Below are 15,932 nucleotides of genomic sequence, written 5' to 3'. Positions count from 1 at the left end.
AGAGCCGACTGAAGAGGAGGCAGATGATGATCTGCCTCCTCTACCTGCTTCCTCTGTACCATTCACTCTAGACCCCTGACTGCTGCACATTTCCACTGCTGCGCACGAGTACAAAAACAAACGCTGCGTCTTCTTCGGTGCTTTTCTAGGGGGCCCGTGCGCAATTTTAGCGGTCTGGAGGGTATTCCTGCGACACAAGATCGCTCCACGGGGCATTCATGCGGCGCCTTGGAACTGCCGATTACACTACAAGCGAGTTTTTGACATGACCCTACCTCTGCGCCTTGCATGTGCCTTGCATATACAATCTCAGCCACCCGCCCACGCGTTTGCCAGACAGCAGGGGCAGCAGCAGAAATGAAAATTTTCAAGGTCGCTTAAGCTGCTTGATTAAGGGTGCAACACAATAAAATTCAAAGAACCCCGACTGCTTCTAACGCTTCACAGCAACTGTAGCTTATGTAACCGCAATGTTTTTTCGAAACGTTGGTGTCGAACACTATGCACGAAGACGACCTTTCTAGTTCTTTTATTTTTGCCCCACCCCTCCCTGCAATGCTCGTTTTGCTGCAGATGCACGGAGAATAGCGCCATCTTGGTGGTGTTGCAAGAAACTGAGCGGGGTGCGCAGCACCTATAGACAAAGGCAGACCGCAAACGGCAGCTGGAAAATTGGATTCTGTTTGAGTTTCAGTGCAAGAGTATTACGTTTTCAGGTATGTTCAAATGACGATCCGACGCTATCATGTCTGTAGGTTGTATTTAAGTCAGACTTCAGGAACATGCTTACGTATTTTCCTTTAAGATATTAAGTTAGTTCAGTCACGCCTATGCGCTACGCGGGGGGCCTACGTGGATCGGGATGCGTAGTTCGGGATTATTTTTCTCAAGCGGACACCGCCGCCTGCGCCGACGCCGGGACCGACGCTGGCTTTTCTACGACACGGTGGCTTTAGGGCTTTCTTGCTAAAAGTAGACGGCAGAGGCAATGAAAACTTCGCATTGAAAGATAACCTTTATAGATTTGTTTCGTCGTTCGTAAATAACAGCCTACAACGTCTTATTTCGACGTAGGCGCGCGCTGGAGAAATAAGTACGCTGGTTTTTAACTGCGACGTGATGGATTGCTTTTCTGCTATGGCAGGAGTACAAATTCTCGAGTGTGAGAAAGGTGATATCGGTGGCTCTGTCATATAAACACCACATGTGTTGTTTCGCACGTGAGTGGTAAGCGAAGGTGAATGCGCATTTGCACGCACATTTTCAAATTGCGCCATCTCATGTGCGTTATCTAATTCTCGGCTCGTTCTTTCGCTGTTTTTACCTGCATTTACCCCTTCTTTCAGATTACGTTTGCAGCCAGACTCTATGCAAGGTAGGTGTAAATGGCCTTCTGTGTCCCGTATCCGATTACACTGCAGTATACTGCTGCTGTGGTGGCAGAACGATTTTTAAAATTTGCCTAATTGTACAAAACACTGCCGAAAGAACCACAAAGTAAGCCCGTGAGGCGGTACAGATGTCGATATGATGCAATTTGTGTTCAATCGGCCACCGATTGCATTCACCCATAAAGAGTAAGGTGATTTCAGCATCATTTTCTCTTTTTATGTGGTTAACATACATGTTAACATAACTAGCAGTAGTTACACGTATTGGGATTAGATGGTTTTTGTACTTTTGAGTTTGTCGTTTGCATTGGATAGTTCAATCGTTTGTACTTTACGCGATCGTTATCGGTGATAGTTTTGTACTTCTGCGCAACTTGCAAAGATCGCGGGTGGAAGACAACATATTTCGAATGCTTGAGCTGGGTTAACAACAAAGGCGGCATTATTGCGGGGCAATATCGAAACGCATATTCAAGTAATAAAGAAATGCCTAGAATATTCACGTATAACATTTGACTCATTGTAGCCGGTGACCTTGCAAGGAGTATCCATTTGGGAAAATTCCCATAGTGACGCCAGTTCGCTGACATGCACCATCAAATTCGCAAGTAAACTGCACTGTTCTGCCACTTACCTTTTCAAAAAAAGTGCTCTTTTGTGCGTTGAAGCACAAAAGTAATTAAAATGCCCATTTATTTCGTCCCAAACTTCGGGGATGAACCCGAGACTAGTGTCACCCTGTAGATTCATTTCAAATATATGTGACTTGCCAACTCAGTGGCTACAAATCGTAAATTGGTATATGTGCCATAAAGTAGTTAATGAAGCAGTAACTTTTATTTTTTTGTAGATATATGATTGTGTGCTTTCATTTGTAGTGCTAGCCGTGTCCGCTTATTCGAATAATCTACCTCAAGGACAGCAACTATGCTATCTGCCACAGACCATACTTACAAATTCTGGAAAGCTTAAAAATATCCCCCGTATAAGCGCTCTTGCTGAGTACAAAATCAATTGAAAATTAGCGTTGCAATAAATGTTGTTTTCTGCTTCTCACCACCGTAGTCATAGACATAGACTCCAAAATCAGAATGGCAGGCAGCGTATACACCAAACCCTCGGAAATATCGGAGGAACTTGGGGGAGGAAGGACGCTATCCTTTAAGCTAAGTTTAAATGTAAATGTTTACTCTCATTTGGATGTGTTACTTTTTTATATGACTTTTGTTAAGGCCTAGCGGGTTAAGTGCTCATTGGACACGATGATCCAGTTGTAGTTACACGTTCACGTTGAAAATGATCCCAGTAACATCATCTCGACTGGCTGGAACAGTCGGCAAGGAATATGAACAGGCGTTAGTAATTCCGCTGTCCTTTTTGGTCGTGTCGCGTCACCGACTGTATCAGCATATCTTGCGCAGTTGGTGAGGTCGGCGATCGGTTGCATATAGTTTGTTTTTCAAAAATGCTTAAAGTGTTAAATACTCCATCTGGTTCTCATTTGTGGGGCCTAACTGTTTCGTTAGGACTTCTTTCTTCAACAACATCAGTATCAACAAGATTGTGGCCTTCAATTTGACATAATGCTGCGGTCGCAGTGAACAAGTTCACAGCATAAGGAATCGCTGAAGTTTCTAGTATTTTTTCTTTATTTATTTCGCCTACATTGCAAAAAGAAGCAAAAATGATTGTTCTGAGTTGTTGATAAATTCGACTTTGCCTGCCATCTACTAGCCGCCTGCTTAGCTCAGATGCTATAGCGGCTGCTCCGGAAAGGTTGTGATCCCGGGTTCAAGTCCCGAACCAGGACGAATTTTTTGTGAACTGCGAAGCCTTTGTGGCGAGGAAACCGTATGGGTTTCCTTTGTAGTACTTAGCTACCTTTAAGTAGATGTCTCTTTTTCCCTTGATTATTATGAGTGCTTTATGTATTATTGAAACTAATGTTAAGGTGATTCATTACTATGGGTATTTTTGCTCATTTTTGCAATGCATTGGTGACTGGCCATATGCAGGATGTTGCTATTTTTGTACCATGATCTTTCATCTCACCGTCCGCACAAATTTCAAGCTGAGTTCATGCGTTCTTATGATTGTTGCAGCAAGAACGTTTTTTTACGTTAGAGAAGTGCTCCTTCACTTAGAATGAGGAACCTTCATTACTGTAGGTAGTCTGGTTTTAAGCATGAAATGCTTTTAGCTCCAGTTGTTGACGACCTTCAAATGCCCTGGAGCCAAGAGCCACAGCAGTTATGCGGGCATTCAAACTATTACCTTCGGGCAGGCTGCGAGAACAAAACCAGGTCATCCGGGCAATCAGTCAAAACTGAAGGAAATGCGGTCTCTGGGCCCCAACCCTCTATACAGTGCCGCAATGCATACACTAATTACTACTCCAACAAGTAACGAAAAACATTGCTTCCGAGTTCTTCCTAAATTGTGTTCACAATATTACTCTAGCTGTAGCTTCTGACACGGTGAAGTTACACTGACGAAAAGCAGATGAAGGGGCCGAATAACGTAAAACTATTCCAATATGTTTTTATTCCCGTCTCCTGGCGTCAAATTTGCGTAACCACCGACGCAAGCATCGGGCGGTGACCCGCAGGGTTGTCTGAAAAGACCAATCAAACGCTCTCCTCTTTCATAGGAGGTCACATTTATTTGCTTTAAAAACAAATAACATTGCCTACACTTACTGGCTTGTCTTACATAATTGCCTGACAAGAGAGGAGGAGCACGCTAAGGTGAAGAGGGATTCAATGGGGCCGAGCCACCGCACTGAAAATCGAGAATTGGATGAAGAGGGTGGTGCCTGCTTCTGGGATTGGTCCGCTTTCCCTTGCTGAGCTTGCCGTGGTTGGCCGAAAATTGCGGCGGCATGCAACGGAAGGTTAAGAGTGCCGTTAAAACGGATCCTCAGCAAAGAAAAGTTGTCAGAGCGAGGTTCCGAACGAGGTTAAAGTTCTCGAAAACGTTACACTGCCACGCAAAAATTTTATTGTACGGAAAGAAACCCAAGCTCTCCGGCTGGTGCGAGTAGCCAGTGCCTGAGCGATCAGTCGCAGCCATCTTATATTAATTTCGGAAGGGGCAGCCTGCAGCTACTCACAAGAAAATTAGGTTTCTTTTCGGCGTTGTCATCATCATCATCAGCCAGGTCACGCCCACTGCAGGGCAAAGGCCTTTCCGATACTTCAACTAACCCGGTCATATACTAATTGTAGCCATGTCTTCCCTGCAGACTTCTTAATCTCAACGCCTCACCTAACTTTCTGCCGCCCCTGCTACGCTTCCCTTCCCTTGGAATCCTGTCCTTAACCCTTAATGACCATCGGTTATCTTCCCTCCTCACTACATGTCCTGCTCATGCTCATTTCTTTTTCTTGATTTCATTTAAGATATCATTAACTCACGTTTGTTCCCTCGCCCAATCTGCTCTATTCTTATCCCTTAACTTTACACCCATCATTCTTCTTTCCGTAGCTCGCTGCGTCGTCCTCAATTTGAGTAGAACCCTTTTCGTAAGCCTCCAGGTTTCTGCCCCGTAGTTGAGTACTGGTAAGACACAGCTGTTATACACCTTTCTCTTGAGGGATAAGGCAACCTGCTGTTCATGATCTCAGAATGCGTTCCAAACGCACCCCAGCCCATTCTTCTGATTATTTCAGTCTCATGATCCGGATCCGCGGTCACTACCTGCCCTAAGTAGATGTATTCCCTTACCGCTTCCAGTGCCTGGCTACCTATCGTAAACTGCTGTTCTGTTCCGAGACTGTTAAACATTACTTTAGTTTTCTGCAGATCAATTTGTAGACCAACCCTTCTGCTTTACCTCTCCAGGTCAGTGAGCATGCATTAGAATTGGTCGCCTTACTTACTAAGCAAGGCAATATCATCAGCGAATCGGAAGTTACTAAGGTATTCTCCAATAACTCTTATCCCCAATTCTTCCCAATCCAGGTCTCCGAATACCTCCTGTAAACACGCTGGGAACAGCATTGGAAAGATCGTATCTCCCTGCCTGACGCCTTTCTTTATTGGGATTTTGTTGCTTTTTTATGGAGAACTACGGTGGCTGTGGAGCCGCTTAGATATCTTTCAGTAAATTACGTATTTCTCGTCTACACCCTGATGCCGTAATGCCTCTATGACTGCTGAGGTTTCGACTAAATCAAACGCTTTCTCCTAATCAATGCAAGCTATATATAAGGGTAGGTTATATTCCATACATATCTCTAACACCTGATTTATAGTGTGAATATGGCCTCCTATTCAGTCCTATGGTCTCCTATTGAGTCCTATTGAGGATTCTTCCTGGTCCTCTGGTTGACAGAAGTCTAAGGTGTTCGTGATTCTATTTGGGTTTAACTTAGTAAATACTTTGTAGGCAACGGACAGTAAGCTGATCGGTCTATAATTTTTCGAGTCTTTGGCATCCCCTTTCTTATGTATTAGGATTATGTTAGCGTTCTTCCAAGATTCCGGCGCCCTCGAGGTCATGAGGCACTGCGTACACACGGTGACCAGATTCCCTAGAACCATCTGCCCACCATCCTTCAACAAATCTTCTGTTACCTGATCCTCCCCAGCCGCTTTCCCCCTTTGGATAGCTCCCAAGGCTTTTTTTTTACTTCTTCCGTTGTTACTTGGGGGATTTCATATTTCTCTAGACTATTCTCTCTTCCATTATCGTCGTGGGTGCCACTGGTACTGTATAAATCTGTATAGAACTCCTCAGCCACTTGAACTATCTCATCCATATTAGCGACGATATTGCCGGCTTTGTCTCTTCACGCATAAAATTGATCCTTGCCTATTCCTAGTTTCTTCTACACTGCTTTTGGCTTTCTCCATTCCTGAGAGCACTGATGCTCTGATTCGGCGTTGTAATGCACCTTTTACGCTTTCACGTCCCGTTGACGCGGTGAGTATTCCCGCTTTTGGGATGTAGAGTGAGAGGCAGATGAACTGGATGCAGACCGAAAACTTTTTACCAACAGCCGAAGGCTAATGCCGAAAAACTGTCAAATATGAAATAAAAATATGTTTTGTTCGGTCCAGTCATAAATGATCAGTGTGCACACGTCATACCAGATGGGGAGCTTACGTGGTGTTCGTGACGTCGCGTGACAGGCAGGCGAAGTGGGCGTGGCCCGAAAAAGTTTTTGACCAATCGCTGAGGGCTGGTTGCAGATTTTGAACAGAAAATTTCGAATAGCTTTTTGTTATAGCGCCCATGTATTTCCCAAATAAGTGCCAGAGCGAAAGCATTGATATTGCGTTTATTTAAAGCAACAGAAATCTGTTTCGAGCAGTGTCAGTGTGTACAACTGAGTGGATATATTTGTTTTGTTACTTGCATTGTCCGTTCTTGCATTTCTGGAATAGAAAATAGGTATTCAGTATTACCAAGCAATGGTGAGTCAGCCAGAATTTGCGACAACAGTGGACGTTGTTATCATGCTATAGTTCTAACATCATGTAAGGTCCTTAGGACGCTCGCAATAAATTGATATATTCGAGATTTTTTTCTTTTTTTCCTTCTGAAATGTCCGGCATTTTACGGTGCAATAATGTTCTCGGAATTGCTGTATTATTTAGTATTCATTGTTATAATTGCTCTGTCTGCGAGGGTTTGCGATCACATATTCTCCGACATCACCTAAGCTTCAGCAGTACTACATTTATGTTTAATAAGCGCTGCATGATAATCGGAAAGCTTTAGCAACAATTGAACATGTTGGCGTGAAGGGCAGCTTCGACAGCAACGCCAGAAAGAATGACAGTCTTCAGGTAGGCCAAATCTACTTATCGCTTTTTGATCTTGAATGTTGCGAACAATATTAACATTAAGAACGGTTCTGCCTTTAATGTTAAAAGTTATGCTGGGAACCTGCTATATCCAAATTTTTTAGGTGCCATAGCAGAATCTATCGTCGTGTTTTATTTGAGAAATGCTAGGTCAAGAACTTTCCTCCTTCTGAGTTATCTATGAAGTGGGGGAGACACAAGCGAGTGACAGTAGTTGCCAACTTAATAACATTCTCACCTCAAAAACATCTTGTGTAAGAGCAATTTAAAATTTGAATACATTTTTAAAGGTTGCCGACAGCCTTTCAGCGCCTCTAGAGTTTGTTTTCTTGGGAACCTTCTTGTTTCTTGACTTCCACATATCTTTCGCGAGCAGTTATTGTACATGCAGTTTTTATATTGGAGAAAGGCCTCAAAAGATTTAGTTATTACTTCGCGCGCGGTTCTCGATGGTAGATGCTTGCAACAAAATTCAGCAAAGACGCACTTAGTATAAGGCCTAAATTATATTGTTCTTTTGTAATATCAATTTGAATGTTTCACGAGTTACATAATTGTTCCCAATGCGAATGAATTTTTGCTGGCAACTTTGTTCCCAAGTATTTTCTCGCCTAAACTGCGACTACTGCGCCTTTGATGATTCGGTTCGATAATGCACCTGCTGGTATGGCCAAGATAGTTATTCACGCGGGGCGTCAGAATGTGGTAGATTACCTACGTACTGCTTTTCACAAAACGCAATGGTTGGCCCTAAAATTATTATGGTTACTTTTCTTTGTGCGCAATTTTCTTTGTTTTGTGTGAAACGCAGTGCGTCGCACGAATCAAGTATTTGCTTCGGTTCTGAAAACTTGCCTAGGAGAATTCTGAGGAGACCCTTCTTGGTCGTTCCATCCCGAACAGCCGTTCCGATACTGGCAGTAAAACAGCAGTTTAGTAGCCTGATTTCTTAGACGTGTTAACTGTTCCTGGAAAATTAACTTGCTAAAATGCATTGTTGAAACTTATATTAGTCAACTCATAACGCTGGAATTATACAACTTTGCACGGCATGATCGCTGCAGACGCCAATTGGATAAGTTTGATCATTCACTCTACTAGCGATTCCACTGCACATTGAAACAAACGATGACTATTCCGACAAACGGATAAAATTTCAGTTTTCCTTTCTGAAATACTCAAATATCAAGCAGCACTGCACGATAAACTGTTCTGCTCAGCTAGAAGAATTGCACACTTCTTTCCTCAACACTCTTTGGACAGCCTATCTAGTTCGTTGTCCTCCAACTATTCTGGTCATAGTCGTAACTGACAGAAAGGTGCGAATGTGGGTATGCACGAAATAACCGGGGCGAATTCGCAAAGCGCTTCATTAGTAAGCGCTCTACTCTATTGGCTGACCGCATTTGGTACTAAGATGTGAAGCATCGAGATTGGCTGAATTTTTTTTTTGTTACGATCAATTCTATCGTACGAGCGTTTCGCGAATTTGGGCCCACGTTCTACGCGCATAGTTTATCCGTGAATTTCAGTATAATATTGCTGCCTCTAAACACTTCCCCGTAATAGTTTCCACCACGTGGTCATGAATGTGTGACGCCAATAAGAGGGGGTCGTTGTTGTGCCGACTGCTTTGACGCAGTCTGAAACCACATCGGACCTGTTCCTTCGTACGCTCTGCCAGCAGTTAGTACACGCACGGCGTCGCCGTTTTGAATTGTGCGTACGATTCCCAAAAATACGCTCACGTTGAAACGAAACAACACGTGGCCGCCATAAGCAATTCCGCTTCTTGCAATTGTTCGATGGGGGCGAAATGCGAAAACACCCGTGTGGTTAGATTTAGGTGCACGTTAAAGAACCCCAGGTGGTCAAAATTTCCGGAGTCCTCCACTACGGCGTGCCTCATAATCAGAAAGTGGTTTTGGCACGTAAAACCCCAAATATTATTATTATTCTTGCAATTGTTCAATAGCGTAATGCACTTTAGAAAAATTGCTGTTATGACTCTGTTATATGATATTGAATGGAGGGGGCCGTAGCAGAAATCCGCTTTTTGCACAAGAATTTACTGTTGCATTGCAAAAAAGAATTGGAACAGGTAAATAAACAGTATGCAGGTCTTAAAGCCTCTGGGAATCATTCTGCGAAACAGTTCGCAGCCACTCGCAGGTACCTTGCTATGCACCACCACTTGTAGTTCTTGACAATGTTAACAGATCACCCATGCTTTTGTATAAGTGCAGCAAACGTGTACGTCTGTGATACCAGCGTTTGAACCATGACAGCGATAATATGACGATGATGATAGTGATCTAGAGAAAAAAAGAACGCTTGATTATGCAACCCGTGAGGGATAAAATGACGCCAGCGGCAACGTTAGTGTTAGTGCGATGGTATGAAGTGCAGGGCGTTGGTAGTTTTGCACTCTGGCGAAGGAACGTTACAAGCTAATCACTATGACTTTGGCCGATGTCGAAGCCAGTGACGTCAAACACAACATTTGAAACCATTTGCCACGAGGGAACGAATAAAGAAACTGGCAAGCTATTGCTTTATTCATCAACACATTGGTTATGAACGTGATGCAAGCGACAGGCAACCCCAATATTAACTATACCACGGAAGCCTTTCATTTCCAGGTCTCTGGAGTAATGAAAACCGGCGCGTGTGCACATGCTGTTGCTCGTGATAGGCCTCCTGTCTCAGAAGCCATGCATCCCAAAGATCTAATCGGTGTTGAAGCTGCATAAATATACATGCGATTGTGGCCTAATCGTTGTCACCTGGCTCTTGCGCTGGGTTGGTGGGGAAGGGGTAGTGTTCAAAGTTTGGTAAGGCTATAGGACATTTGATTTTCTATTGAAGCAGCCTAAAACAATGCAATGTCGAAACCAAGCCAACACAAACAATGAAAATTTCTACATAGATTCCACAGCCACATTAGTTATACACAAGAAAAGTAGGAAGATGCCTATAAAGAAATCAGTCAAACAAGGAGACACAATCTCTCCAATGCTGCGCCAATCTCTCCACTGCGTGCTTGGAAGAAGTATTCAAGCTATTAAACAGGGAAGGTTCAGGAGTAAGCATCGACGGCACATACCTCAGCAACTTTCGGTTCGCTAATGATATTGTTCTATTCAGCAACACTGCGCACGAGGTACAACAAATGATTGAGGACCTTAACAGGGAAAGTGTAAGAGTGGGGTTGAATATTATTATGCAGAAGACAAAGATGATGATATATAAACGGGCATGGGAGCAAGAGTTCAGGATCGCAAGTCAGCCTCTAGAGTCTCTGAAGGAATAAGTATTCCTAGGTCAACTAATCACAGAGAACCTTGACCATGAGAAGGATATTCAAAGAAGAATGAAAATGGGGTGGATCTCATACGGCAGACATCGTGAGTTCCTCACTGGAAGCTTAGCGTTATTATTGAGAAGGAAAGTATACAATCAGTGCATTTTACCGGTGCTGACATATGGGGCAGACACTTGGAGACTGACAAAGAAGCTTTAGAGGAGGAGGAAGTAAACTGTATTGCCCTAGAAAGAGTAATTCAGCGGTAGGGGCGGATGTCTTCATCTTCTATTGGTTGATGCTGATCGCCGGCTTGCATGGTTGGCGCCCCTATTCCAGGGCACCTCTGAGCGTGGCTGCTCGTCTGGCATGATCCACCAGCCTCCGTTGGAGGCTAGGGTCGCCTCTGGAGAGCACGCTCTCCCACTGCTCCGCACTCGGATTTCCTATTTTGTGGAATGCCTTATTCGTATTGCACCCCCATGTGACGTGAGGAACTGTAGGTATTGCGCCACACCACGGGCATGTGTCCCTGTATTGACCTGGGAACATTTTGTTTGGTTTATGTAAATTTGGGAAAGTTCCTGTCTGTAGGTTTCGCCAGTAAACTGCCTGTTCTTGAGTGAGTGTATTGTGAGGCGGGGGATATTTGATCCTCGTCCCTCTATGGTAATTTAGTATGTCAGAGTACGTTGGGATCACTGTCATGAAGTCCTCAGGACCTCTGTTCAGGTCCGCTCGGTTTGTATGCTCGCGAGCGAAACTATCTACCCTTTGGTTGCCCTCAATCTCAGAAGCTTTAGAACAAGTTAAGGACTGCGCAAAGAGCTATGGAACGAAGAATGCTAGGCATAACTTTAAGAGACAGAGAGTGGTTTGGATCAGAGAGCAAATGGGCATAGACCACAACCTAATTGACATGAGAAAAAAATGGCGCTGGGCAGGTCCTGTAATGCGTAGAATAGATAACCGTTGGATCATTAGAATGACAGCATGGGTAACAGGTGAAGGGAATCGCAGTAGAGGAGGACAGAAGACAAGGTGGTACGACGAAATTAGGAAATTTGCTTGTGATAGTTTGAATCGGTTGGCGCAGGACAGGGTTAATTGGAGATCGCGAGGAGAGGATTTGGTCCGGCAGTGGACATAATATAGGCTGATGATGATGATGAAAACATTGCGAGAATGAATTCGCCTACTTAAATGCTTAAGATGAACTACATTATAATTTACAATATGAGTTACGTGATTCTAATCGAGATTTTACGGTAATAGCGCTTCAAAATACAGCGCAATACACCCAAAATAGCTTATACTGCTCTGGACGGGCCATAATGCGGAGGGTGGATGGAAAACTTGCCATTGTTGAGGTTGACTGAGAAGGCCGCATGACCATGTTGGCGCGCGCTTCCACAAATAATCAAATTTCGTCAAAGTTCCAACTTTTAGAGACTTTTCGATTCAACAATGTGGGCCTTATGTAATTAGAAGGCTAAGGGCCCGCGCATTCTCCAGATAAATGTCGGACGTGCCCATATGGCTCCTCTTTTCGACCTTCAGCTTGACCTTCGTGAAACTTAGTTTTCAACAACTCCTCATTCGAAGAACACAGTTGAAATCTTGCAGAAGTTCCAGGAGTCGCTCTGTATTAAACCCCCAAGAACGTCTTCAAGAGTAAGATTTTGGTAGTTTCAATAAACACATAAATTAATATAAAAAATGGAAAAATAGCGGTTAGGTTCGCTCCTTGGCAAACCAACAGTAAGGGGATGATGGCCACCCTTAATACATTTACCACTTTTGTTTGGCGATCTCCATTATACCAGTTCATAGCCGATTTGACAAGCGGCGTCGTAGCTTCAGGGCCTCACCCTAATGTATAACCGTCCATCTATATTGCTGGAGTCTAACTCACTTGCACCGTTGTATGTGAATGTTGACCTTTATTTCTCTGCAGCCGATTTCCGGTTGATTCCATATATTTTGTTTCCTCGTCAACGTGTGGGGGCTGCCATGTATCCCAGTTTATGTAGGAATACAGATTTGCCTGCCCCATGTACACTATTTCTTGCAACAGCTACGTTGATTGCTCTTTTTGTGCTACACCGAATGTCACATGTCCTGTTGGTATTGTGGTACGCTTCACCTACATGCGTGCCAGGGCGTGCTTCATGGCCTTTGGTGCGGCAAATGTGTCAATGGTTCCTATATTCTGGCTAAGTTGGAGCTTTAATGCAAAATGTTGCCGCTTTGCTCTGAAAGCGTAGGAATGCAATTGGGTGCTCTGAAAGCGCATATGTGAACAGAGGCTGCACCTTACGTGTGCATGGAGACAGAATAGAATGAGGCGTATCGGGCAGTGGAACGCAGTGCGCCGATTTTTTGGCGGTCACATTCCTTGCGTGATAAATGTTACATTGGAAACACCTTTCAGGTGGAACTTCAGCTAAACAAGGCGAGAGAGAGGATAATTTATTGAGGAAACGCAGAGAGGTTGGCCCGACGTTATGTCGTCTAGCATGCTAGACGGCTTTGGGGGAAGTGAGCAGTGTCTAATAAAACAAATATATTTTCAACATACCTAACATATTCTAAAGATGCTGCTATAACGTACCCTAATATACCGTCAACATTCGTGAGAAGTTAAACACGTATTCAAGTGCTCGGTTGCTTGCATAATAGTTTATATGTACAATTGTTGATCTGCCGTTCCGCTTGTCTGAAACATCATGCCACTGTTAAAATCCACCAAAAGGGCAACTGTTTCTAGCTTCAGCACAATCTTATTATCATGAATCTGGTGGAAATTACTGCAGCCCGTTTACGACAGACAGTCTAAGCTTACGACAGAATATCTAACAAAGGTAACATAGTTTCAAATTTTCGACATGGCGCTGGAGTTAGATATTCCATGGTGATTCAACCGATTCAAATTTGTCATAGCATCCTAATTGAAAAGAGTGCATATATCCAGGTTCTTACCCTGGTGAAGAAAAGCCCCTATTTCCCATAACTCCTATACTCAGTAACATTACATTACATGTGAAAAAAAAGGTTATTGTATGGGATCCTATGTTTCATATCGCTTATTTGGATATAGGAGTTATGGGATTTATGGACTTTTCAATAATGTAAAAGCGATCAAGTGACACCTGATTAGGTAACCTGTAAAGAATCCGCATGATCTGTTTTTTGTGATGTGACACTCAATGTGACATAGAAAGACTGCTGTTAAGGTAATTGGAAGCACTATGGTAAATCTTCGTCTATATGCCAAAGCTTTCATCGTATACAGCATTGTCAATATTACATCTGAATAACAAAAGCTTAACATAGTCCGCTAGAACCTTTCAGGCTTGATTTATTAGAGTTTCTCGTGATAAATGATTATACGTTTAAAAACAGCCTTTATGACGTTGATACTTATAACATTCATTGAAGTATTTTCCTTCTCTCAGCATATGTTTTCAAATTGACTTGAAATGCCATACAAATTTTCCTCTAATACTAGAATAAATGGTTGGAATACAGCGTGAGGTAATGTGCTCCGTAAGGGAATTCATGAATAATGCCTTCCTACTCGATTACAAAACATTAATGCGGCTGGTGCTGGAATACGCTTCTATAACTTGGGTGCTATGCTGCTCATTTCATACTGATAAGCTAGACTCATTTACAGGAGAAACAACTGCAATTTCCTGCTCGCTCCAGCTGTACAGTACTTCAAACTTGTCTTCTAGCATGTCCGTATACGTACAGCCACCTTCTCATGCGCCAAAATATTTTTATACATGCATATTTTAACTATGCAGCTCATATTACGCTAATTGATCGTTATGGGCCCAGGTTGTGCGTGAGCATTTTTCTAGTGCTTTTTTTGTTTTCTCTCGAATTTTACAAAAATGGAAGAGCGAAAACAGGAAATGCCAAGTGATAGCTGTATTCACAAATGTGTATAAACATTGCACACGTGCTTAAAGCGAAACTTTCTTTTGAAGTACCAGGCAATTTTTCGTACGTGTCTGGCCTCTTATGCCGATAGAGTTTAACGAGAGCAGAGCCGTATGAGAATGGTGCTGCGAAGAAGTAGCTTACGAGTTTACCGTGTCAAGTCTGTAGTATCGTACAATGATTACTAGAGAGAACTGCGGTGCTAGTGTCTGCGGGAGCTGGGAGGAGAGCGATTGAGCCAGCATGCAAATGATGATTAGTACATTGATTTCCCTAAACTTCGCCTTTTTGGCTCCAAAATCGATGTTGGGACTTTGCGAACTCGTCGTATTCAACAAGGTACGCCGTTATAAATATTTAAATAAAGAATCCTGAAATTGTCCGACGACAGTATTCAACCACAGCAGCTCTAGCACACGAGCCTCGCATTGAAACCACGAGGCCACAGACTCATGCGTCGAAAAGTGGCACCTTTTCTCGCGACTAAGCCAGCGCGTTGGGTCGCTTGGCGTGTTTCGATTCGAAGTTGCAGTAGAAGAAACTCACGCTTCATAAACACCACGAGCGCAACATGACAGTGTGGATCACCACCGAAATTTGAAACAAATAGCAGGTATATGATGTACTGCATGCAAATATGTGAATGAAATATCCCGCCTGTGGTATATTTCACTGCAAATTAAATAATTTCTTCATATAATCTGCTGATCTTTAATTGTAATATTCATACCTAGAAAGCCACACTTCGTATACACACCTACATGGTTCATGAGCAAATCGTAGTAAGAATGCTCCGTTTTACACAGATGTCAGCTACTGTTGACATGCTTACTTTTCATGGTGTAATTTTTCGTTTGTTACGTGCACATGACATGTAGTTTTGTATATATACTGGATCGTGTAATCATGAGTATATGTATCTTCGTACCAAGCTTGCTACATCTTGCCTAATCGAGTAGCACTATACCTAAGGATAAATGACAGTGTAAATGAGATTTATTTTGTTAAGAACATGTGCAAACGAAATTACCCAAGGTAATGTGAATGCTACTTGGTTTTAGTTATTGTGTGCCGAGTTGTCTAACACAAAATTGTTGTTCACATATTTTTATTTCTAGTTAGATCAAACTCGGACAGGTAAATGCAAATCATAGAGACAAATAGGAATTACCTTGAAAGGATCGTCATTGCTGCAGGGTGTACCATCTTTATCGTACTGATAATAGTCAATCTTGGCCCCTTTCTTGTTTCGGTTGGAAATGGTGCAACGAAAGTAGCATGGCTTCTTCGTCTGTGTGGCGAAACGAAGAAGGCGCCAAATTGAATGCTAGGAAGTGTAAGACGGGCCAGGGGACGGCTTAAACGAAAAAAACCCCCACAAAGCTATTAAAGTTAGCTCTTTCACTACTACTCTTCATGTACTTCAGAAAACTATTGGGCAGCATGTAAACCGGAGACATAATATTATCGGC

At 43.1% G+C, this 15,932-nt stretch overlaps 1 protein-coding gene across 1 annotated transcript in view; it reads right to left on the bottom strand.

The window, feature by feature from the left end:
• Positions 1–6,664: 6,664 nt before the first annotated feature.
• The window catches only part of LOC142564248 (venom metalloproteinase antarease-like TserMP_B), a 152,355-nt gene continuing 143,087 nt past the window's right edge, over positions 6,665–15,932 (bottom strand). Inside the window, exons 10-11 of the mRNA XM_075675169.1 lie at positions 15,632–15,751; positions 6,665–6,773 (exon numbers count right to left, since the gene is read on the bottom strand). Coding sequence (XP_075531284.1) covers positions 6,747–6,773; positions 15,632–15,751 — 147 coding nt within the window. The 3' untranslated portion in view covers positions 6,665–6,746. The remainder of the gene's footprint in view (positions 6,774–15,631; positions 15,752–15,932) is intronic.

The sequence above is a fragment of the Dermacentor variabilis genome, chromosome 11 (genome assembly GCF_050947875.1).
Source record: "Dermacentor variabilis isolate Ectoservices chromosome 11, ASM5094787v1, whole genome shotgun sequence".
Lineage (NCBI taxonomy): Eukaryota > Metazoa > Arthropoda > Arachnida > Ixodida > Ixodidae > Dermacentor > Dermacentor variabilis.
Note: the sequence above shows the minus strand (reverse complement) of the source record. Positions and strands in the feature narration are given on the sequence as shown.